This window comes from Eublepharis macularius, chromosome 5, assembly GCF_028583425.1.
Source record: "Eublepharis macularius isolate TG4126 chromosome 5, MPM_Emac_v1.0, whole genome shotgun sequence".
NCBI lineage: Eukaryota > Metazoa > Chordata > Lepidosauria > Squamata > Eublepharidae > Eublepharis > Eublepharis macularius.
Genome location: NC_072794.1, coordinates 74933623 through 74957235, shown reverse-complemented (window position 1 = coordinate 74957235; position 23613 = coordinate 74933623). Strand labels below are relative to the sequence as shown.

At 38.7% G+C, this 23613-nt stretch overlaps 1 protein-coding gene across 3 annotated transcripts in view; it reads left to right on the top strand.

The window, feature by feature from the left end:
* MIER1 (MIER1 transcriptional regulator) overlaps positions 1 to 23613 on the top strand; it is a 37427-nt gene that overhangs the window by 5668 nt on the left and 8146 nt on the right. The window contains exons 2-9 of one of the 3 annotated variants that reach the window (XM_054980746.1): positions 1910 to 1934; positions 4899 to 5044; positions 10121 to 10270; positions 12859 to 12979; positions 14805 to 14869; positions 20579 to 20651; positions 21587 to 21738; positions 22916 to 22997. In XM_054980746.1, coding sequence (XP_054836721.1) covers positions 1910 to 1934; positions 4899 to 5044; positions 10121 to 10270; positions 12859 to 12979; positions 14805 to 14869; positions 20579 to 20651; positions 21587 to 21738; positions 22916 to 22997 — 814 coding nt within the window. The remainder of the gene's footprint in view (positions 1 to 1909; positions 1935 to 4898; positions 5045 to 10120; positions 10271 to 12858; positions 12980 to 14804; positions 14870 to 20578; positions 20652 to 21586; positions 21739 to 22915; positions 22998 to 23613) is intronic. The other 2 variants (XM_054980749.1, XM_054980747.1) reach the window with 2 other exon arrangements.

The window sequence follows — 23613 nt, the reverse complement described above, 5'->3', positions numbered from 1 at the left end:
CATTGATATTGCTTAATCCTGTGTATAGGCAAGTATAAAGCAGCATTGTCCAATTCATGAAGCACGGTGACCTTGGGGGAAGTATATCATGGAGAGATTTGAAGAGTTTGGGCACCAGTGATATTATAGAAAAATATGTATTTAGCCTGAGGATAGGAGTAATTATTATGAAGCTGTGCAGACCCTTCTAGGAGAGTGCAGAGAAAGGGAGAAAGTTACTGCCTGAACTGAATGAACCTTGTACTGAAGTACTGGTCTGATAGTTGTCCATTGTATCTTTAGCATGTTGGAGGCGAAATGTTTATGTGCAGTCTACCAACTGTCTGAACAGTGACAATCATATAAAGAGTTTTGACACTTTCCATCTTTTAGTTATACTTTCTGCTATCAGTGATACATAGTGAATCAGTTGACAAAATGGACAGGTGGTTCACAGTTCATAGAAGATAAATAACCACTGACATAAATAAAAATAATGTTGATTACATACATGTAGCTTGAGATTTGGGTTTTTAACTTTGTCTGTGACTTAATCTTTAAATAGGTAACAATTTTTAAAAATACAAAACTAATATAAAACTTAGTGCCTAATGCAGCCATCTTGTTTTCCATTTTCATCTTTTCAAGGGGGCTACTGAACTGGATTGAGAGTGGATCTGCCTTTCCTCTCTTTTCCTGATGTATGGAGGGAGCTCTTGATTGTTTTAATGCCTGTGGGAAAGTAACAGGCATTGTTGCAGGCTCAAAACAAATGAATTGAATTGAATACAGTGAAACTAGTATTGTGTGTTTTTGGTGGTCCCCTTTCACAAACAGAATGCCACATCAACTGTTCCTTGTGAGTCTTCCTTGGCAGCTTCAGATATAGCACATTGTAATAGTCTTTGAAGCTGTAAGTATGAATGAACAACTTGCAGGCTGAATCAGATACAAAATCTCATTATACGTGGTGGACTTACCAGCTTGCTGCTACTCCAGTATTACACTCTAAGAGCTTGTGGTGTTATTGACATCACACAAACAATAATAAATGATGGAATACTCTCCAATTGTTGTGCTTTGTGTGGCCGCTTCCATATTTATATGGTCTACAAATAACTCTAAAGTTGGAAAATTGCAATAGCATCTGTTAAAGATCTTTTACCAAATGCTGCCAAATCACTGTATTTCTGTGCGCAGCCAAACGTGAGTTGTACAAAATGAAGATTTGAGAGTTTTCATGTAGTCTGTTCCTGCTCTCTTGATCATCTTTGACCAAGGCCAAACAATAGGGTATTTCATAATATGCAGGGGGTTTTGTGGTATTTTCCCCTTTTCAGCTCTTTTATGCACATTTGTTACAGTTCTGGAGAATGCATCAACAGTTGCAGTGATATTTGAACAGATAAGAGTAAGAAGAAAATTGGCAAAATTTTCTGAAAAATAGATTGTTTTGTAATAATATATACAGCTTTTGTCATCAGAGCTGAAACAAAATGTAGAGGAACTATGACCTGTCCAAAATGTAATATGCTGTTTGTATTCTAGGCAATTATATGCTTGATTTTATATTTTAATTTATTTTAAACACGTATGTACTGCCATCCTACCCTAACAAGATATTCGAGACCATTTGAGTAAATTAAAAAACAGGACAATGTTATGAAAGTAAGCAGTAAAACAGAGTAACAAAAATATAGTTGCCCAAAGACAGTAGCTGGATCAAAATTCATTAGTAGGAGCTTAAAACAATGCAGATATACACAACTATCGAACTAAATAGCAAAAGTTTGGGTAGACAGAATGAGTTTTCCTTCTACCTAAATATGAAATATTAAAGAGTAATTCAGAATATTTCAGTTGTACTGATAAAGAATGTTGGTTGTTTTTGACTGTTGTTAACATGATCTTATTCTTCTTTTTTGGATAGCCTTCTGTTGAGTCGGCAAGCCCAGGTAAAGTTTTATTCTGATGTTTAAAAACCTTGAGAGAAAAGTGACATTTAATTCAAGCTTCCTCTACTGATGTAATTTATAAGATTTATAGTCGCTGCTGGATCTAACACCGTTGTGCTGTGTTGAAAGGACCTGTAGTGATCTAATAGTGCTGTCCTAAACAAAGTTACCCCATTCTAAGGCCATTGAAGTTAATGGGCTCAGAAGGGCATAACTCCACTGAGGATAGCAGTGTGAACTGACATCCTATGCAAGGCAGGTGGGACTGTCATGCTGCTCTTGGCCTAGTTTCCATTAACACACCTCTGTATTTGATAGTGATTGGGTTTTTCAGGAAAATTTGAATCAGATTTTTTCTGGAAATTTTTAAATTCAAATTTAAATAATTTTAATATTTAAATGTTAGCAAAATGGCAATACAGCATATACAAGCTCTGGGGTTTGACTGTGCTTCATATCTCGTATTTAGCCCATCTAGCCTGATTGATTTTCATCACAACGGCTCTGATAACTATAGAAAAACAGACTGTGTTTATGTATGTGGGGTGGAAGTTCTTCCACAGAAAAATATACCACAATTTTGGAAAATTTTCTGCCCCACATCACTTAAAATTGTGGTTCAAGAAGGGATCAAGACTGACGTATTTCAGAATGCAACACAAGGCTGATGTGAAGGGAGAAAAGTTTATTCCTATGAATGGTTATCAGGTTACAGCAGTTGCAGGAATTAACAAGCTGTGTCCTTGTCCTGAGATTGAAGCCTTTCATGCTATTCTTGCATAAGAGAGAACCATAAATCATGCTTGCTTAATAACTGTGTGTGGAGAGATCCCTCAAGTCATAGCTGACTTATGGCGACCCCTGGTGAGGTTTTCATGACAAGAGACTAACAGAGGTGGTTTGCCATTGTGTGCCTCTGCAACCCTGGCCTTCATTGGAGGTCTCCCATCCCATTACTAACCAAGGCCAACCCTGCTTTGCTTCTGAGATCTGACGAGATCCGGCTCACCGGGCCCATCCAGGTCAGGGCACTTAATAACTAATGCCTAGTAATATTAACAAATAATTTATTTGAATAGAATTTGCCTTTCAGTTTTCAGTTCAACATAAATATATTATGTTGTCTAAGATGAAACAGCTGTCTTCATAACTAGTTTAGTGTCGTGTTCTAAAACTTAGTGGGAATAAGATACCAAGTAACACTGAGTTTTTCTCTTATCCAGTATTCTGAGTTGTGCCACTTGGGCTGATATGTTTCCATTCTTCTGTTTGTACTAACAATGATTATATAGTCCCTGTGTGCTTTGCAGGTGTTAGGCTATGCTGAATCAAAGTGCATGCACCCCCAAAAGTCTCTCTTTGAAATAGTTCTGCTTATTTTAGATTTAGTATAGTAATATCTGCTCTAATTAATATAACAGTTTAGAATGTTCTGGACTGTAGATTTCTTTTCATTAATGAGCATAGACAGGTTTTTTGTTGCCCTAATTCTGGCAAATGCAAAGTTGTATTATTCAAACTTGAATATCTGAAGAGTTTGTAATTTGAAGAGTATTGACAATAAGTGAGCATATTATAAACAAGCATCCTAAGAGCCCCACTTTTAAGTTTTCTGACTTTTCCTGCACAGAAGCTTCACTTCAAAGGGTGGAGGAGGGCTTCACGTGCAACAGTGATAGCCTGCTAGAGACTCCTGTTGCATTTTTGTCTGAAAAAATGGAGGGTATGATGGACGTGTGGCACTTGTTTTGCTGATCACCTACCCAGTTTATTCAGAAAAAATGCTTCATAGCACACCCTAATTCCAAAATATGCCAAAGGTCTTGCACTTTAATATGGAACACAGCACACTCTGTCCATCCTGTGAAGACTATAGAAGCATGCCCAGTGTGAGATTGGAGGGGTATCAGTACAAATCTGCCTGTCTATAAAAAGAGTAGGCCAGAAAATTACAGGAAGTTAAGGAGCAGGCAGGTGTTACCTTTCTTTTCTAATGCAGTCTAGGATCACTTCATCAAATCTTTACATGTGATGGCTTGGATCCAAAGAATGGTTAATGGTGTTCTGCTGATGCGTTAGGGTTTCCTGCCCCTTCCTCATGCTGTAGCCACCTGTTCCCAATAGTCAGGGGATCCTTTGGAACAACATGCAAGGTGGTACAGGAGGTCCTGCAGATAAGAAATGTTAAGGGAAATCAGATGAATATCCCCTTTGTATGAACACAAGTGCCTTCTGCTTGCACAAGAGGCCCTTTGGTTCTAAACTGTTGTTAGTGTCTAATAATGCAGATACACTTGAAAAACAAAATGTCATACACTGTTGGGGGCTGGAGAAGCTATTTGTGCAGTAGAATATACCATCCCCTTGTTCTGCATGCTATTCCAGCTGAAATCCAACATACTGAGGTCACAGATTTCTTTTCCTTATGCATATGAAGATGTTCAGTTAGTTTCGACTGGGAAACAATAGAGGGATGAAAACCTGCTTGTGTCTTGCTTTACAGAAAAGGGTGGTGTTTGTAAGCATTTAGTGTCAACTATTGTTTTTTGTTTTTCAAGCTTGTAGTTTTAAAGTAGCACATATCTTACCTGAGTAATTTGTTTTTATTGTTTGATTATTTATTCAGAGATTTATTTTTATTTAAAACATTTTTATGCTGTCTCTCCAGGAACATGATCTAGGTAGCTAATAAAATAAAAATAATAAAAACAAAACATTAAAAGATAGCAGATTCTAAAAAGCCCCAGCCTGGCATAAAAAACAGATCATAAAAACCAGCCACAAACAGATTAAAACAACATTTCCAAGCTAAAATAGTGTTAAAAATCAACCCCTAATTAAGTCTTGCTTGTACAGAAATATTTCATTTCTAGATCAGTTTTGATTTGAGAATTTTAACTCATAAGATAAATAGTCATAACAAGTCTATGATGTGATATACTCAGATTATTAATCAACTTCTAGGAGGGTCGGCAACATCTGATGACCATGAATTTGACCCAACGGCTGACATGCTGGTTCATGATTTTGATGATGAAAGAACATTAGAAGAGGAAGAAATGATGGAAGGTGAAACAAACTTCAATTCTGAGATTGAAGATCTTACCAGGGTAAACATTAGAAATATTTAAATATTTTTAAACCAAATTCTTAGTCTCATATTTATTTGCGTTCTAACTTCAAGTGAATGGGGAAATGTCAGGTATTTGGTTTTGGAATTTTGCAGCAAAAGGATTGGTCTGTCAATTGTTGATGTTACTCTGGGGACCTCTGACTGGCTAACCATCATTTACAGCTCACATTATGTGACTTTAGCTCCTATGTAGGAGCATTCTTGTAATGATTTCAAGAAATGGGTGCATGTATCTTTAAATGCTTGGTTTAAGCTAGGTGAAGAGGGGGGGTGAAAGAGAGGAATGAGTGAGCGATATGATTGGTTGACTGAGATTGTGGGCGGAGTGAATGCAGTTTAGACTAGGAGAGAGAGAGAAAGGTTGCAGTCAGAAGAAAGCAGGCTAGCTGTGCTGCCTGAATATGTTGAAGTGTTTATGAGAGAAATATAACCCATATGGAACCTGAACTGAGCATGTTTGTGAAAGGACACTCAGTCAGGCCAGCTGTGTGCTGCCTGAGCAGGTTTAATATTTCTGTGAATAGCAGTCAGAAGAAAGCAGGCTAGCTGTGTGCTGCCTGAATGTGTTGAAGTGTTCATGAGAGAAATATAACCTGTGTGGAACCTGAATTGAGCATGTTTGTGAAAGGACACTCAGTCAGGGAAAGAGAGGCCAGCTGTGTGAATGAGAGTAAATGAAGTAACTTTAAGAACTAAGAACTGCTTTTATGAAACCAATACGGTTCTTGAAGAATAAACATTTATTTTGTTTTGTTATATCCCAGAGTAGCTGTCATTGTTATATCCCATTCCTATCCTCAGGGCCACATAGAACCACGAAGGAGCCTGACACTTAGGAACGTTACCAAAAGGGAAAATTTAAATAAAATATCTTGGAATAATATATTCCTGGTGGCAGCAAACTACCCAGAGGGTGTAAGGGAAAGATTAAAAGAAACATCTACCCCAAGGAAAGTAAAGGTCATAACAAGTGGTTGGGGTAGATGTTTCTTTTAATCTTTCCCTTACACCCTTTGGGTAGTTTGGTGCCACCAGGATATAACAAAACACTCTGGGATATAACAAAACAAAATAAATGTTTATTCTTCAAGAAGCGTATTGGTTTCATAAAAGTAGTTCTTAGTTCTTAAAGTTACTTCATTTACTCTCATTCACACAGCTGGCCTCTCTTTCCCTGACTGAGTGTCCTTTCACAAACATGCTCAGTTCAGGTTCCACACAGGTTATATTTCTCTCATAAACACTTCAACATATTCAGGCAGCACACAGCTAGCCTGCTTTCTTCTGACTGCAACATTTCTCTCTCTCTCCTAGTCTAAACTGCATTCACTCCACCCACAATCTCAGTCAACCAATCATATCGCTCACTCATTCCTCTCTTTCACCCCCACTCTTCACCTAGCTCGAACCAAGCATTTAAAGATACATGCACCCATTTCTTGAAATCATTACAATTCTGTTCTGATTTTTGCAGTAAATTTCATTCCTGTGTGTTTTCATGGTATTTCACTTTGGCGAACTCATGCAAGCTACAGATATCTGAGGAACCGTTTAGTTTTAAAGTCCTAGTGGAAATGCTCTAAGTGATGACACTTGGTGTAAGTCCTTCTAGTCAGGTGTAACAAACTATTAACCTAAGATCATTGGCACATGTGGGATTGCTTCAACACAGAGTCCAGTAGAATAATATGCCTAACGTTGTGGCTGCAAGTAGGGTTTCTGTTCCGTATTTAATATTCCACAGTAGCCAAAAATAGGTGTAATAGAAAGCCAAGAAGGGGCTGTAACTGCTTTGCTTGCAGAAGGCCTCAGAGTCAGTCTCCATCATATCAATTTAAAGGAATCAAGTAATGTGTAATGTGAAAGATTTTTATCTGAGACCTGAGAGAGCTGCTACAAGTCAGAGCAGATGATACTCTCCTTAATGAATCAATGTACTGACTTAGTATAAGGAAACTTCATGCATTTATATGTGTGTTCAGAGGTTATGGCGTACATCTAGTACAAAGTCCATGCAGATGGAGTGATAATGTACCTCTCAGCCATGTGAATTGTTCATCTTCATCTAGATTTCTTTTATCATAACTTTTGATTTTTAAAAAATCTGTACATAAATTATTTCTGTAACTTTTTAAAAGAAAGTATTCTTGGACCAAGAGATGGGGACATAGATTTCAGATGTTAAAAGCTATATCATGTCAGCAAAAGTTTAAATCAGCTTGGCTGTGTTCTGCTAAAATGAATATATGCATTTAGATTTATATAATATATATTTCAGTCAGGGGAGCCAGGTACAAAAGATTGGAGGCAGACAATTTGCTTGTTAATGAGTTCCTAGAATGGCAAACTCTTTTATAAATCAAAGGGTGGTTGAGGAAGACTAGTTGATGATCCAGGGCAATGGGAAGGCAAGCATAATAATGAGAACATTTCAGTTTCCGTCCCGTCCCCCACCCCCCTCCATTTTGTTTATATGGTAAGTAGCAGCATAGAAATGTGTATCTCTTATTAAAGTGACACAACTATTTAGTTCCTGGAATTGACAGAGGAGGTTAGGAGGAGCCAGGCAAACATAGTACCAGGACGTGTCAGAGATATTGCATACAATCACCTGTAGAGGGTGAATATTGAGAATAGCATTGGGGAACGTGTGATGACCAGAGCTGTAGATTATCTATGTAACATGCATATTGTTCTATTGAATGTAGATTTATACTTGGGGCAGGTGTTGCACTTATTCTGCAGTATTTTGAAAGTATCACCAACATGCTGTGAAACGGTACCTGATCAGTTCTCATATATAAGCCTAAAAAATCATGAATTGAAAAGTAAATGGGATTCTCTTTATTTTTGTTGCTGTTCATGTAACAGTTTCAGGTTATAGCTGCACTGATACGTTGTTGTTTTTTAAAAAAAATATTCCCAGGCTTTGATTGTGCATGTGGGCCAGACAAAGCCTATATAACATGTTAACACAGTTGCTGTCTTTATGTAGTGATTTCAGGTTTTGGCATCAGTTTACCATGTTCACAACACTGTCCAAATCAATAGATGGTAAATTAATTTTTTTGAAGTGATATTTATTAATTTAGAGAATTTTTATGCCACCTCTCTAGGAACCTGTCCAATGTGGCTTACAAAATAAAAATAATAAAATCAAATTATTAAAAGATATTAATTAAAAGATATTAATACAGCATTAAAAACTCAGCTTAGCATAAAAACATAGACCATAAAAACAGACCACTGACTATAAAAACAGTGTAAGATAAGCTTCTAGGCTAAAATAGTGTTAAAGTGAATAGAAATGTTTTTGCCTGGTGCCTAAAAGAGCATACAGGCACCAGGTGAGCCTCAAAAAGAAGGGCATTCTATAAGCAAGGTGCCTCTGTTAAAAAACCCTGTCTCTGCTTGCCACCGGCTGTATCTCTGAAAGCAGGGGAACAGAGAACAGTAATTGTGAGCCAAGGCTGGACAATATGGGAGGTGTTGGCCCTTCATGTACCCTGACCTTAAGCCATTTAGAGCTTTAACGGTAAGAACCAGCACTTTGAACTGTGCCCAGAAATATATGGGCTGCCAGTGGAGATCTTTCAGCACTGGTGTGATACCATCCCAGTGCCCCACCCCAGACAATAACCTGGCTGCTCCATTTGGAACAGGTTGAAATTTCCAGACAATGTTCAAAAGAAGCTTACAACTGGTATTAGGTTCAAAAATTATATAATTATTGAACAATTTAACTTGAACATTATAATCATTTCCTTTTCTACAGACTCCCTTATTTGTAGGTAACTATAACTTGTGTGTTAAACAACCTTGCTACTAACTGCTGAGGAAGAGGTTGCCATTTTTTTCTTCTTTACCCACCTCCATTTAAGTCCAGAAGTATGGCAGCAATCAGTCCCTGGCTACTGCTGTGCCTTCCCACATCAGGAAGAGTGCCACACTGAATGACTACTCCCTCTTGCATTCCTTGGAGATAGGAATGGTAGTTGCCTGGTATTTCAGTATGAAAGAAGACTGTATGAGAAACAGGTCTGAGTCCTGCCAGGGAGAGAGATTGCTGTGACCACTTCTTTTTGAAAAATGGAGGTGGAAGGGAAAGGCGTGCCTTAGTAGTAGGGCACGTGTTTTGCATTCAGAAGAACCCATGTTCAGTTCCTGGTTTGAACAGTTTAAGAGGATCTCAAGAAGCAGGAGTTGAGAATGACCCTTTGCTGCATGAGTCCCTGGAAAGACTGCATGAGTCAGTGCAGACCAGGGATTGCCAACCTTTTTGTTGTAATATTCTGCTTTTGTGGGGGGCTTGGTTTTGTGATGCCCTACCTTCTAAACAGGATAAATAAATTTGAAATTATATGTAGTATAAAAAGAAAACAATGATATTTAGTTCAATTAAGAAACAATAGTCAGCTCTTGAAATTACATATGTTAGCCTAATAGAAGTTCTGTATGAGGAATGGAATTTCACATCCTCCCTCTTCCTGTTGCAGTGTGCTATGTTCCCTGAAATTCAATTTATAGAGATTGGTGCCCCCTAAGAAAAGGATCATTAGAATAGAAAAGATCATTAAAGTCCAAGTCAATACATTTGCAATTCTGAAAATTGCTCAGAAAAAATGTGCTGCATGGCATATATATCTCAAGTTAAAATGAATTAATTTTGGTGTGAGACTTTTTTGAAAATTTCATAATACTTATTGAAATAATTGACAATACAGTGGGATGTTGCAAAACCAAGATTGGGAGTCACTGGCATAGGCAATGCTGAGCTAAATGGACCAATGGTATATGGCAGTTCCATATGTTCATAGACTGCCATGCCATTGCTACATCAAACTGCAAGCATGGCTTATGAATTTTGTCTTAAAGGGCTAGTAACCTTTGAGACAGATAAAATCATGTGTGCAGCCTGTAACCTGCTCTCTATTGAGCAGTTTCAGTTTCCGCTGTTGTCTCATTTACCTGGAGATTACAACACTGGTATAAAATAACTCACTGAAAACACTTTATAGATTGAAATTATGATAACTTCCTGTTTTCTTGTTAGGAAGGTGATATGCCAATTCATGAACTACTTAGCCTTTATGGCTATGATGGTACTGTACCGCTACCAGAAGAAGAGGAAGAGGAGGAGGAGGAGGAGGAGGGTGAGGGTGAAGATAATGATGACAACAGTGGCTTCAGTGGAGAAAATAAAGTGAGTTAGACTTATGCATTTCAAAGTGTGGTCCATGCTATTGACTGCCATTTGCCTGTGGCAAGTTGGTATGTACAGTTGGCATTAAAGATGAGTGTTTAAACCTGGAGTGTGCTTTTGATTCCAAGTTTACCTCCAGTTTGTGTTTGTCTCTTAAAGGCCAGGAGAAGCTAGAACTGACAACCATAGGATTGTGCTGTAGAAGTCCAGTGCAATGCTGTGGTGGTTGTATATGAATATAAAGAAAAGGTTGGCAGCCCCTGTTACGAGATCTATTCCCTGTTCATATTTTTAATTTGCTTCCTTCCCCTGCTAAGGCCAGGGCTGGTTCTAATGCTCTTTGCATAGAGAGCTGCATGAGGCCCGTTGCTTGAGCCTTCCCAGGTCTTTGAGTTTTGTGAGAGCATTCTCTCTCATCATCTTTCCCAAGGTCTTCTAGGGCTGTGCAAATTGCTGTTCTGCAGCCTGCATGCTACCTTTTGGAGATGCCTGGTATATTTGGCATATAGTATGACATTAAAAAGCCACTAAATTTTAAGGACAGGTCAGCTGGTTACTTGTTACTTGATTTTGGTGAATATTCTTGGCCCATATTCATCAGGGCTTGGGAGCTAAGCAGGATCTGCCATAGTCAGTGCTTGGATGGAAGGCCACCAAGGAAGGCTGGGGTTGCTATGCAGAGGAAGGCACCTCTGCTCATCTCTTGCCTTGAATATCCCATGGTTGGGGGGTTGCTGTGATTCATTTGTGACTTGACAGCACATTCTTTCCTTCTGTCATCTAATGTCCAAAGGAAGTAGGTATTCAATCTCAAATACAATCCAGGTCCAATAAATCATTGTATAGTCCCATCGAAAGCAGTGAGTGCATCCCTATGGAAGCCACCAGGCCTGCCTTTAAACCAATTAGGAATAACACCTTGCTTGTCCTCTAGTTGAAGAAGGGCAAGGTAGTGAGTGTCCTCAGTGGAAAGAAGGGCAATTAATTTTTCAGATCATTGTATGTTTGTGTTTGCTGTTTGCCTGAGGCAGTGTGGGTAAGTGCCAAATTATATAGCTATTTTAGGGTTTTGTGATTAAAACAATTGCACAGATCCTAAGCAGAGCCAGCTGAATTTTGCTAGAGGAAAGCAACTTTCTCATCACCCCCTCCTCACTGCAGTTTGCTTTGTCCCCTGAAATCATACTCCTTTGGATTGGTAGACCTGAAGGAATAGAGTGGTGGGGCAAACTGGGATCCTACAACAGAAGGGGGAAACAGCAACGATTGCCCTTCCCACTTCTGCAAATGGAAAAGCCATACTGTTGGAGAAGCTGCTACGCCTTAGGATCCAAGCTGTTTTTTTTTATTATGATAGGTACCAAGAATGTAAAGCATTTTGGATAAGAATATAGAGCACTAAAGGTTTCATAGTTTTTGTAAAGATTACTGCAGAATAGATTGCAGGTTAGCACAGCACAGAGAATAATGCAAATGAAGTGATACAGAAAAGGTTACATGCTCTTCTGCTGCTAAGTATTGCCACAAAAGCACATTGCCATCTTTTCTCCTCCTCCGTAACCTGTACTATATGTTTTCAATTAGAATAAACACATTAGGATTTATAAACCATCCAAGCCTCTTTAGTATTCTTTATTGGATAGCCCATTCCTGTTGATTTAAGTGGTGTAATTTGCCTTGAACCTCTGTGAAAAAAGTGAACTATAAATGACATAAATAATCTAGTTTATTTTAATTGTCTTACTTATTTTAACCCCTCCCCCCAGTGTCTTAGCATAAAATAAGCATAATGTAAATAAGGCATTTCACATGTAAACTTATCTTTTTTTCTGTTAGTCACCTTAAAGCCTTTTTTCCTGTGAATCTGCAACATGTTCCATCTGCTTTTATTAAAGAGCCTTGATTCTATTCCTGCCACTTTCATTGGAATGTTCTGTAGTTTCATGAGTTATGATGGCTATGATAAACTGAATGGCTATTACTCAGTGCTGCAGGACAATTGCAACAGGGCACTGACAGAGAAGTAAGCAGATTTGTTGCTTCTGATCAGGCTGTTAATGGCATTTGGTATCTTTGTCCTGTCTCAGACTTTGAGAAACTTGCATTTTTATATACTTAATTTTTCCCATATATCATACAAGTACATACAAACACATTAACTAACCCATTTACTTGTCTGTCAAAAAGTAGCTTGTCTAGTGACAAACTATGGCAAATGGTACAACTTACAATAAGTACTAACAAGTCTTTCTTTAGTTTTCACATGTAAAATGTCTCTCTCTGGCAATGAAACAGGGGTGGGAATAAAATTATTTTAAAAAAAAACCTTAAGCTGGTGAGATTTTAGTAGTTTGACCTAGGTTCAAATTCCCACTTAGCCATGAAGTTCACTGGGTGACTTTGGGCCAGTAGCTTTCTCTCAGCCTAATGGTACATCACAGGTTGTTGTGAGGCATGTGTGTGGAGGAGGGAACTCTGTATGTTATCCAGAACATCTTGAGGGAAGGGTAGGATAAAAATACAGTGAAGTGCTAAAATTTTTTTGAACTTAAGAGTAACTCTGCCTTGTTTGTCTCATTGTCTGTAAGGAGGAGCCCATAAAGGATTCATCTGGTCAGGAGGATGAAACCCAGTCCTCCAATGATGACCCTGCACCATCTGTTGTACAGGAGATAATTCGACCACGTCGGTGTAAATACTTTGATGCAAGTATGTATTTTCTTCAAGTACTAAGCCCTGTAATCTAAACCAGTTGTTAAACATTTTAATTCTTGCTATTCTACGTCTGCATATTCTTATACCCCAAATGAATGCAATGTGTGGTTTTTGGTAGACTCTCGTGAGGACTAGAAGCATTATTAAACTATGAGAGCTACAATTTTGGACTTGGCTGCAAATCTGAACTCTGTGTATTGAATTCTTGGGTGTGAGAGAATAGCTAGAATGCCAAAACTTATTAATAGAAATTTGGACAGATCTGGTGATAGATGATGGTGCAGGATCTGGAAGGGCTTATGCTTATACACTAGGTTTTTTTAAAATTCTTTCTCTTGGCCCATCTTATTTATAAAACTTTTTAAAAGTTTTATTTATAAAACTTTTTAAGTAGCTTTTTTAAAGCTACTACCATTTTTAAAGGTATCTTGCAATACATAGAAGGATGCTGTTTGAAGCAACGTTGAAGAAAAAGATAAAAGCGTAGTGCTGTATATGTGCTTCTCTCAGCTGTGATCATACTGTTTCCTACAGTGCAATTTTCATATTCATTCTTTAGTCGTTACTTTCAAAATACAGTGTCACAAAGTTAACCAAGCACAGAGACACAGAATTCAGGACCAGTTAGTATACCCTTTATTTGTGGCAAGTGAAAAGCGTTTTTTATCAGCTCAAATGTTTTATGTTTTGGATAACCAGATAGAAAAGTATGAAGTCTTTTATGTGTTACTTGTGGGCCATTTGCCACAATAATATTAAGGTTTCTGCTCTCTATGGATGCCAGTAAAGATAATTAACATTTCTCCTACCCTAGCTTCTTTCTGCTTAGCTCGTTTCTACTTATTTAGGAACAAGTATGATCAGAAATGCAGGCTGTAGCTGAAGGCTAGTGGGATCCCAAGTAAGCCGAGGCAATGCTTTGGGTTCGCTTCCTTCATTACATAAGAAAGCATAGGATCAAGTTGGAAGACAATGGTTTGGGGGTCATGGTTAACAAATGGTTTATTGTCTCTTTTGCTTTGTTTTCTGAAGATGCGTTGGTGCTTTAAGAAACGGGTACCAAAGTTAATGAAGGAAGTGCTTAACTAATTCTGTATCCCCAGAAGATAACAAGTTTTGTTCCTGATTTCCATTAGCTAGTGAACAAGTCCGTCTTTGTCCCTATCTAACCTTTGGGATGATGTGTTCAGAAGCATGTTTCTCATTTTTCCCCTCACAGTATTATAGGATTTGCATTCTTGAATTGCCTCTTTTTAAGTTACTTCTCATACCATTTTGTCACAGCTATGTTTTTATAATATTGTTTACTAAAGATTTGACTCTAACTTTGTTTCTTTTTTCATTTGAATTCTTAACTGTTTTCTGATTATGTAGCAGTAAAATAAATAACAAAAGTGTTGGTAGCTGCTAGAATTATTTTTTTAATGTCACCATCATCAACTGTGTGGCTACATTAGTGTTCATTAGTGTGATTTAAAGAACAGAAGACATGCTTTTTCTGACTTTCAGAATGAAGCTGTTAAGTAATGTGAATATAAACTGTAGCAAAAATAATTCAGATACTTTAAAGTTCTGTGCAGAAATATGTTAGGGTTTTTTAGCAGAAATCCTGCTTGTTGCAGTTCTCAAGGGTTACTTAGTAAGGAGGTCCCTACCACATCTAGTCACATAGAGTTGGTTGTGACATCATAGCTCTATGCTTAGTTAAACCAACCAGACTTGGCTTTGAGAAACCTGTAAATAGGTTATAGTTTATTTGGAGGAATACGATCTAGGGCAGCTATTCCCATTTAAGTAACTTGATGATTTTGTTGTATAGATAGTGAAATAGAAGAGGAATCTGAAGAAGACGAAGATTATATCCCTTCAGAAGACTGGAAAAAGGTAAATATTTTAGGTCTTCTATAATATGCAATAAATCTGGGTTACCAAATAAGTAAAAAACTATAAAAATGGTATCATACATTCAATAAACAAGGCAATGGAAATTGCCTAAAATATTTGAAATTAAAAGTGCAATTCTATGCCCTATATAAAAATGTCCTGAACAATTCTGCTGTATACATTCTGTGGAATGAAAGAAGTATGGGAGCCTTCCTGACCCCACCTTAAGAAGGTGCCATCCTGCAAATTGCCTGTAATGCTCCTGTTGGGAAATGAAGAAAGAGGTAAGGAGATTGCTGCTTACCTTTCTATTGAGAGTGCTGTTGAGCTTCAGAACTCTCCTAAGCTGAAAACTGGGGGTTTGAATCTCTCCAAGCCAAGTTCATTTTGGCCTTTGCTGTGATGCTGTCTAATTCTAGCATTCCAGTTGGAGGCTGAAGTAGGAGGTGAGGAACAGGTTTCTAATCTTACATTTCACATACACCACTCTTCAGAGTGCTAATTACAAATAGCCCCTTAAGCTTTATGAATCTTTGATCTCCTTTTCAAGTATATGGGAAATTGTTTCTCTTTTTGTGGCTCAGAAAAATGAGAATCATACTATCCACATCCCCTCTCCTCCTCACACACACCTTTACAACAACAGCACCAGTGTCACAGTGGTGACTTTTAAAAAGTAAAGCTCAGGATTTTTGAAAGGTCCAAGCCTCAGCCTTTGCAAAACTGAGTAGAAATTTCCCATTTTTGAGGCTTGAAGTGATAGGTAGCCATTTCCATGTTGGAAAAAATGGTAATCCACTCCAAAGGTGAGAAATGCAGCCATGTATGGAAACAGTCCTGTATGACCATGGATGAAGTGAAGATAAAGAAGCCTGCTTCGAATAGCCTGCAGCCGTTTGTTTGGCATCTCCACTGGTTCATCTTTGTTCTTCTCTGCATCCCCACATTGGGACTGTGCATGCACAGGCCTGCCAAAGGAGAAACTTACTAGCTTCTTTAGAGCTCCGTTAGGGGCCACTTCTGCCCAGTCATGTAGATTAACCATTTCCCCACCTAAAATGGACACATGACCTAGGGGAGCAACCCCTTCCCTCAGTTCTCTCTTAACCACCACGAATAGAGGAACTTTGCTTCAGAGCTTGTGCGTTTTATCTTCTATTTGATTTTTATTCTGACGGAGTTCTTCAGTGATTTGACTTCGGACTGGATTTTGGATTTCGTTACTATCCTTCCAAATCTACTTTTGTCAACTTTGGACCACAAGTCTCGAGCTGAACTCAGTCAAGTGGTGGTGGTGAGTTCTTTGTCATGTCAGAGAAATCGCTCTTTAAACAGTGTACCCAGTGTGGTACAAAAATGACCAGGTCTGACCAGCATGACTTATGTCTTGTGTGTCTTAGTGAGGGGCATAAAGTTGGTTTATGTACCTTTTGCCAACAATTTAACCCTAAGGCCAGAAATGAGCAGGCCCAAAGGCTAAAAGCTGCTTTATGGGAGAGAGTCTTCTCCGGAGCTGATTCTGCATTGAGAACGAAATCAAGGTTCAAGGAATGCTTGGCTGTTTCTCTTAAGAAAGCTGACAAGCCCACGGCTATGCCGATCGGCGTTCCAGAGCGGGATCTGTGACTTCTGTAAGATCGACTCTGAGGTTGGATCCGACCGCATTGAAATCTTCGGGTCTACGCACTTCTCCAGAATTGAGGCCCTCTTTGGAACGATCCACAAAGGAGCTGAGGAAGACCAAGCATTTATCTAAGTTGAGTAGGAACAGGGAATGGAGCTGGGAACATCGGAGTCGATCCAAGGAACATCGGTCTGAGGACTATGTCATCCTAGTTCCTCCTAGAACTCCGTCACCTCATCTCCATTCCTCCAGCCATTCAATGTCAGAGGGTGAGTTGCATGGGGTAGATCCGGCTTCATTAGCAACCGACTCCAGACCTTGGATGACTGAGCACAGATTCCAAGTCCGCTCCTTTTGTAGAGCCCACTCTGGTGAATGAGTCATCAAGTCAGATCCAAGGTATGTCTCCCAGAGGACGATCCCCAACTCCAAGCCAACACAGCGACCACAAATCTGAGTGCAGACACTCTTTGGAACCAAGATGAGTAATTCAGCGAGAACATAATCTGTCTTGCTGCATTCCCCCACCATGCCACTGCCATTGGTCTGGGGGTCCTCAAGGCTTTGGTGCCAAGAAACCGAGGACGTCGACGGGGAGAGTTTGGCTTCCTCCTCCTTCTCAGCTCTGGGAGTCATATGATTCAGATGATGAGGATGCTGACTATTGCCTGGAACCATCGGACAACGGACCTGAAACATCATAACCATCTCCAGATGAGAATAGGGCTTCAGCTTCTGGATCACCTGACAAAGACCTACGCTAATATGCTGAGCAAATGGCCAGGATGATGCAGGCGCTTGACTTAGATGTGTCATCTTCTGCTCCCAAGACATCTGGCAAACTATTGGGCAGACTTTACAGTGACGCGCCAGCTTCTGTTGGATTCCCTATTGTGCGGGTTTTATACCTGCAGCCCTGAAAGTATTCCAAACAAAATCATTAGCGTAACATACGGATCACAAATGGGACTAACTGCTAATGTTAAGATCTGAGAGAAAGTTCAATCTAAATTTCTCAGATCTCTGTTTAATGCACCTAGATGTACTCCTAATGTCATTCTTAGGCAAGAAGCTGGTTTCCCAGAGTTGAAATAAAAATCTGGGAACATGTCATCTATTACTGGCTAAGAATTCATCTTGAGCCAAAGGGTTTAATTCCCTTGTTGTTAGCTTCTGACCCTTATCCTACATGGTGCTCAAAGATAGCTGATAAAAATAAACTGATTGGCTTGGACCCGGTAGCCCTGTTTGATATGGGACTCAACAAAGCAAAAGCTTTAATCACCCAAAGACTGGTTAATATAGAGTCCCAAAATGGTGAGGCAGTGCTTCCTCTAAGCTATAAGAGCTTTAAAAAAGGACTGAATTACACCGTATCCCCATATCTTGCAGACATTACAAACAAAAGATGTAGATGGGCCTTCTCCAGAGCACGATTTGATGCATTCCTCTCTGCAGTTTTGTATGGGAGATTCTCCCACCTGCCTTTGCAGCAGCGGTGTTGTCCCTGTTCAAATAAAGTGGTCGAAAATATCACGCACATACTTTTGCATTGCGAATTCTATCAAGAAGAAAGGGTACAATTAATTATCCCACTACTCTATAGATTTAAACCACAAGTATTACATGGATTTTAGTCCCGAAACCCTTCGGGTATATCTTTTAGAGGATAGCCAGAGAACTGTATCTTACGCAGTTGCAAAATTCTGTGTGACAGCACTCAGAAAGGAAGGAATTGACGAAGGAAACGTCAATTGCTGGTAAGTGAATTAACGAAATGAGTGAGTTTTTACTGTTAGATATATATATACATATATATGATTTTATCTTTTATGTATTTGCCTATTTTAAGTATTTAAAAATACTCTTTTTATTTTACTTGGCTGGTCTTGTGACCGTAATTGACTGACTGACTGACTGACTGACTGACTGACTGACTGACTGACTGACTGACTGATTGATTGATTGATTGATTGATTGATTGATTGATTGATTGATTGATTGATTGATTGATTGATTGATTGATTGCCCATTGTGGAGGGACTTGATGAGGTGATTCTAAAAACCTGGGAGAAACCAGCAGAACAACCTGCTACCTCCAAGAGAGTAGAAGCCATATACAAGGTAAAGCAGGATACATGGCCCTTGCTTTCAAACACCCAGTGCCTTCTTCCTTAGTAACAGAAGAGTTCCAAAAACAAAGGCAGGGTTCCTACTCTGTACCAGTGGATAAAGAAGGCAAGAAGATAGGTGTATATGGTAGGAGACAGTACTCAGTCTCAGCCCTTAATCTGTGCATTGGTAACCACCAAGTTATTATGGGCGACTACCAATTGTATTTATCGGAAAAGTTGTCTGATTTTGTTACCAACCTGGAAGATAAGAAAGCAATGTTTAATCTATTCCAAACCAAGGCCATAAGAGTGTTCAAGCAGCAAATGAACACTGGACAGCACACTGTTGAGACATCAGCAAAGGGTGTGGCAGGTGCTGTACTGATTAGGCATCATTACTGGCTCAGATCTACCACCTTACCATCTGAGACCAGGACCAGAGTGGAGGAACTACCCTTTGAAGGGCCAACGCTGTTCGCTGCAGTTACAGACAACACTCTGTTCCAAAAGAAAAAGAATTGCCAGATGGCTAAATCTTTGGATGTTGTGCGTGTGTACAAGCCCAGGTACCTTCCTAGACACCAATACTTCTACCAACAGTATGATAGGCCATAAAGGCAATACCAAGAGGCACAAGGTCAGTTCCAACAATCTTATCAATTGTCTCAACAGTCTAGGAGACAGGGACAATATAAGCAAAAGCCTTCTCAGCAGCCATCACAACAGAAGGGCAGTCAAGGGTCATCAAAGCAGCTCTGATGGCTTTCGGCCACACCCAACCTGAGTCTATATTTCACTGAGAGACTGTCAGCCTACTATTCTCAGCGGGAGTCTATAACAACTGACTCTTGGGTCTTAGCTATTGTTAAAGATGGCTATGGATTGGAGTTTGTGGCAACTCCTGATTGCACTGCGCCTTCCTTGGCTGTGAATAATACCTTACAAGAACTTGAGGCTGAAATCACTTCTTGAGAAAGGGGCTATTCAGGAGATCCATGATGCTAAGGGCATCCAGTGTTTTTTTTTTTAACGAGGTTTTTCCTTGTGTCCAAAAAGGACGGTGGTTTGCGACCTATTCTGGATCTCAGGGCCCCCTCCTTGTTGTGTGTTGCTTGGTAATCTCCCAACATGGGGATGCAGAGAAGAACGAAGATGAAAACAGGGTTGTACATACCTGTAACTATTGTTCATTGAGTTCTTCTGTGCAGACACATCTCTCCCTTTGCCTCACTGTGAACTCTCTGATAGTGACTAGTGTGGGTTTGCGGTAACTCAAGAGAACTGAGGGAGAGCGGGGGTTGCTAGGTCACGTGTCCATTAATAATAGCATACTTTGTAAACCGCTCTGAGTGGGCATTAAGTTGTCCTGAAGGGCGGTATATAAATCAAATGTTATGTTATTAGGTGGGAAAAACATTAATCTGCGTGACAGGGGAGCCTGAATAAAGCCTGAATAAAACCGGTAACTGTGAATTAAATAGGAAATTGTCCGTAACTTTTCATACACAGAAAACCTGAAATTGTATGCCTGGAAGCTACTGAGTATATAAAGTACTGAACTGTTGTATCTGTTTTATCATGAAGCATTCTGTTATCTGCAAATTTATGGGACGAGGGGGAGGGTTAGCTATAAGAGTTCATTGAGGTGTGAATTGGCATTGCGTGACAGCTAGCTCTCATTTTAAAAGGCATTGATATACTTCAGTACTCCTTAAATTGAGAAGTTTGACAGTTGAAATTATATTGCTGTTTTGCCATCCAATCTAACTAATCTTTTAATAATTTTGGTACATTCACATGAAGTAAGACCATTTTTCTTATAGAAAATAATGGTTATAGAAATAATGGTTAGTTTTATTCTGCCATCTGTTTTTTTAATATTTCTGTTCCCTCTGGCTTTTAGTTATATTCTTGTTATTGCTGTCCATGATTACAAAGGAATATTAAATTTCATTTTTTTTTTCAAAACAGGAAATTATGGTGGGTTCCATGTTTCAAGCCGAAATTCCAGCTGGAATATCTAAATACAAAGAGAATGAGAGAGGTAAACTTTTAGTTGCTGTTAATGTTACTGTAGTAATTTCATCAGATTTTAAAAGCTCAGACAAACTTGGTGATTATTCTTTTCCTAAATAACTTAGCTTAAGTTTCAGTTATTTTAGTGAACTCTGTATTAACTTTATTGTAGTTTTTTCTGGCATGTTGTATAACTGCACAGGCACTCTTTCGTTGTTGACAGCCAATTAAAAATAGTAGACAGTAGCAGATAAATGTTCTCTAGCTGTTAGAATGGACCAGTGATCTGCTCACTTCACTTTTCCTGTTATCTATAATGATTTTATATATCTTATCTTGCAGCTGGTCATAGTGTCACTTTTTGGCTAAGTAGAATGTTACATGATTGAAAATATGAATAAATAATTAAATCTTAAACCAATCATAGTTTATCTATGTTATAACATGAAAAAAATCTTAGATTTCTGCATAAGATATATAAAAGTGCTAACCCAGATAGCAGATCAGTGTTTTGCTGAAAGAAATCTCATGAAGATCTAGGTGAGAAATTTATTCTTGAAATGTGTGTTTATTGAAACTAATACATTTCATAGCAAACCTGATTGATTAAAACTTAGATTTAATTGAAACATGTTAGGAGACTTCTTGTTGCCTTCATCTGTTCCATCTTTGCAGGTTTTATCTTAACGATCATTTATATTTTGATATCTTGCTTTATTAAAAAGACTAGAGTTTATTTTAATAAAATAATAAATATTAAACTCTTAAGAGGAGTCTTTATGTCTTGGTGGAGAGTATATTACAAAAAGAACCCTGTAAATTATTTAGTACTGATAGGCTCTCTTAAAGGAGGGATAGCTGTTTTCAGGTCTCAGTTCAAGGAGTGAACACTGCTCAGCGTTTAAAGATAAAATCTTTGCACTGAACAGTGAGAAACAGTAATGTATACTTTTTCTAATTTAGTATATGAAAATGATGACCAGTTGCTGTGGAATCCTGATTACTTGACTGAAGAGAAAGTGATTGAATTCCTCAATGAAGCTTCCAGACGAACTGGTGATGAGAGAGGAATAGATGCAATTCCTGAAGGATCTCATATTAAAGACAATGAACAGGTATATGAAACTTGCTGGAACTCTTGTGGCCATAAGATACTTTATGGCTTGTTGTATTCCAAATGTAACAACAAACCACAATTTGGTGCTATGTGAACAAGCTCTTTGTGTATTCCATGCTCACCTTCTCCCAGTCCCCATCCATACTGTGCTTGAGTGCTTAGAATTGGATGGTCCTTTGAAAATGGTCCGAAAACTTGAGCTGGTCCAAAATGTAGCTATTAGGCTATTGGCAGGGGAGGTTATAAGGATTGTCTCACACTGGTGCTTAAAGATCTACACTGGCTGTCCATTATGCTGCCTTTCAACCAAAAGAGGGTGCCTCAAAGTAGTGAGCTCCAGCCTTAGTTTGGACATTGGTTTGTAGGCATGCTTCAGAGTGTTGGGTCTTACCATTAAAGCCCTAAACGGTTGAGGCTGGGGTAGCTGAAAGATCACCTCTTTCCATATTCCTCCTCCTACCTTAAGCAGCGAGGTGAGTGGCAACCAGGGCAGCTTTTTCTGTAGTGCCGTCCTGTCTATGGAATGTCATTCTTTCAGGGTTGCTTGTGTCTATGTTCCTCTCTTTTAGGCATCAGGTGAAAATGTTTGTTTACTCAGGCTTTTATTTAACGGGTTGATCTTTAACACCATTTTATAGTGCATTTTTGGTCTGAAAACCTGTTATTTATCTTAAGCTGCTCAATTATCTTTTCCAATGCTCTAGTTATTTTCTTTTAACGTTGAGTTTCCATTAGCAGCTTTTAATGCTTTTTTCTTTAGATATGTTGTATAATGCCTCAAGTAGGTTCTCTGGAGAGGCAGCATAATTTTTTTCTAAATAAATATATGGTAACTTACTTTTTAGCACATGTTATAATTTACAGTTGTATGCAGATAGTCAAACTATAGCTTGCAATCCTGGTTTGGAGAGGAACCTCAAACCATAGTTTGACTATTTGGACATAATGGCGAACCATGGCTTATGCTAAAGTGGAACTTTAATTGTGCACGAAGACATCAGGAATATTGCAAGCTCAGATTTCATTTGTATCATGTCAAATCATGCCATAATTTATTTCTTTAAACTAAATATTTTTTAAAAAATTGGACTACTTTTTATTATATTATACTCAATTATTGTTGAACAACAGAAAGCTTGATAAGGCAGTCACTGAGACTTTTTTTCCTTTTGCAGGCCTTGTATGAATTAGTAAAATGCAATTTTGATACAGAAGAAGCACTGAGAAGATTAAGATTTAATGTGAAAGCAGCTCGAGGTAAGTATATGTTACCATTTTTTAGTTGTGTTGATGAAAACGATTGCAGGCCAATTTTTATCAAATTGGCCCTGCATGGGGACCTTCACTTCCTTGTCGCACTGGAAATGATGTTCTCCAGGGCGAGGTATTCCCCCCTCCCCCTGCACGTGCCACCCCCATGACCACCCTCTCATCCTCCGGCTTGGGCCCCAGGGGACCTGGCAACTCTAAGCCTGGTAGCTGAGGTAAAAGCTAAATAGCTGAAAGAAGACATTCTGAGGGCTCACAGCATCAAAGCTAAGGGAGTAACTATGGCAGATTGTTTGGGAATCACGTCTAAAATGCTCTGAGCTTCTTGGAGGAAGATTGGTATAAGCAATATGTAAGGCAGTTTGATATAATGACTAGTGCACAAACAGAATATGAAAGTCCTGGCTTCAAAGCTCTATAGGTCTATCCAAAAGTTCTGGAATCCAGATATATCTAGGTTTGACCCATCTTCTAATATACTAATGGGATATATATAACAACTGACATCTCAGTCTGCGCTGCCCTATTGGTATATTTCAATAACCTCTCAGCATCTGCACATTTATTTACAAATGAATAAAACAAACTTTACCCTGTTTTATAA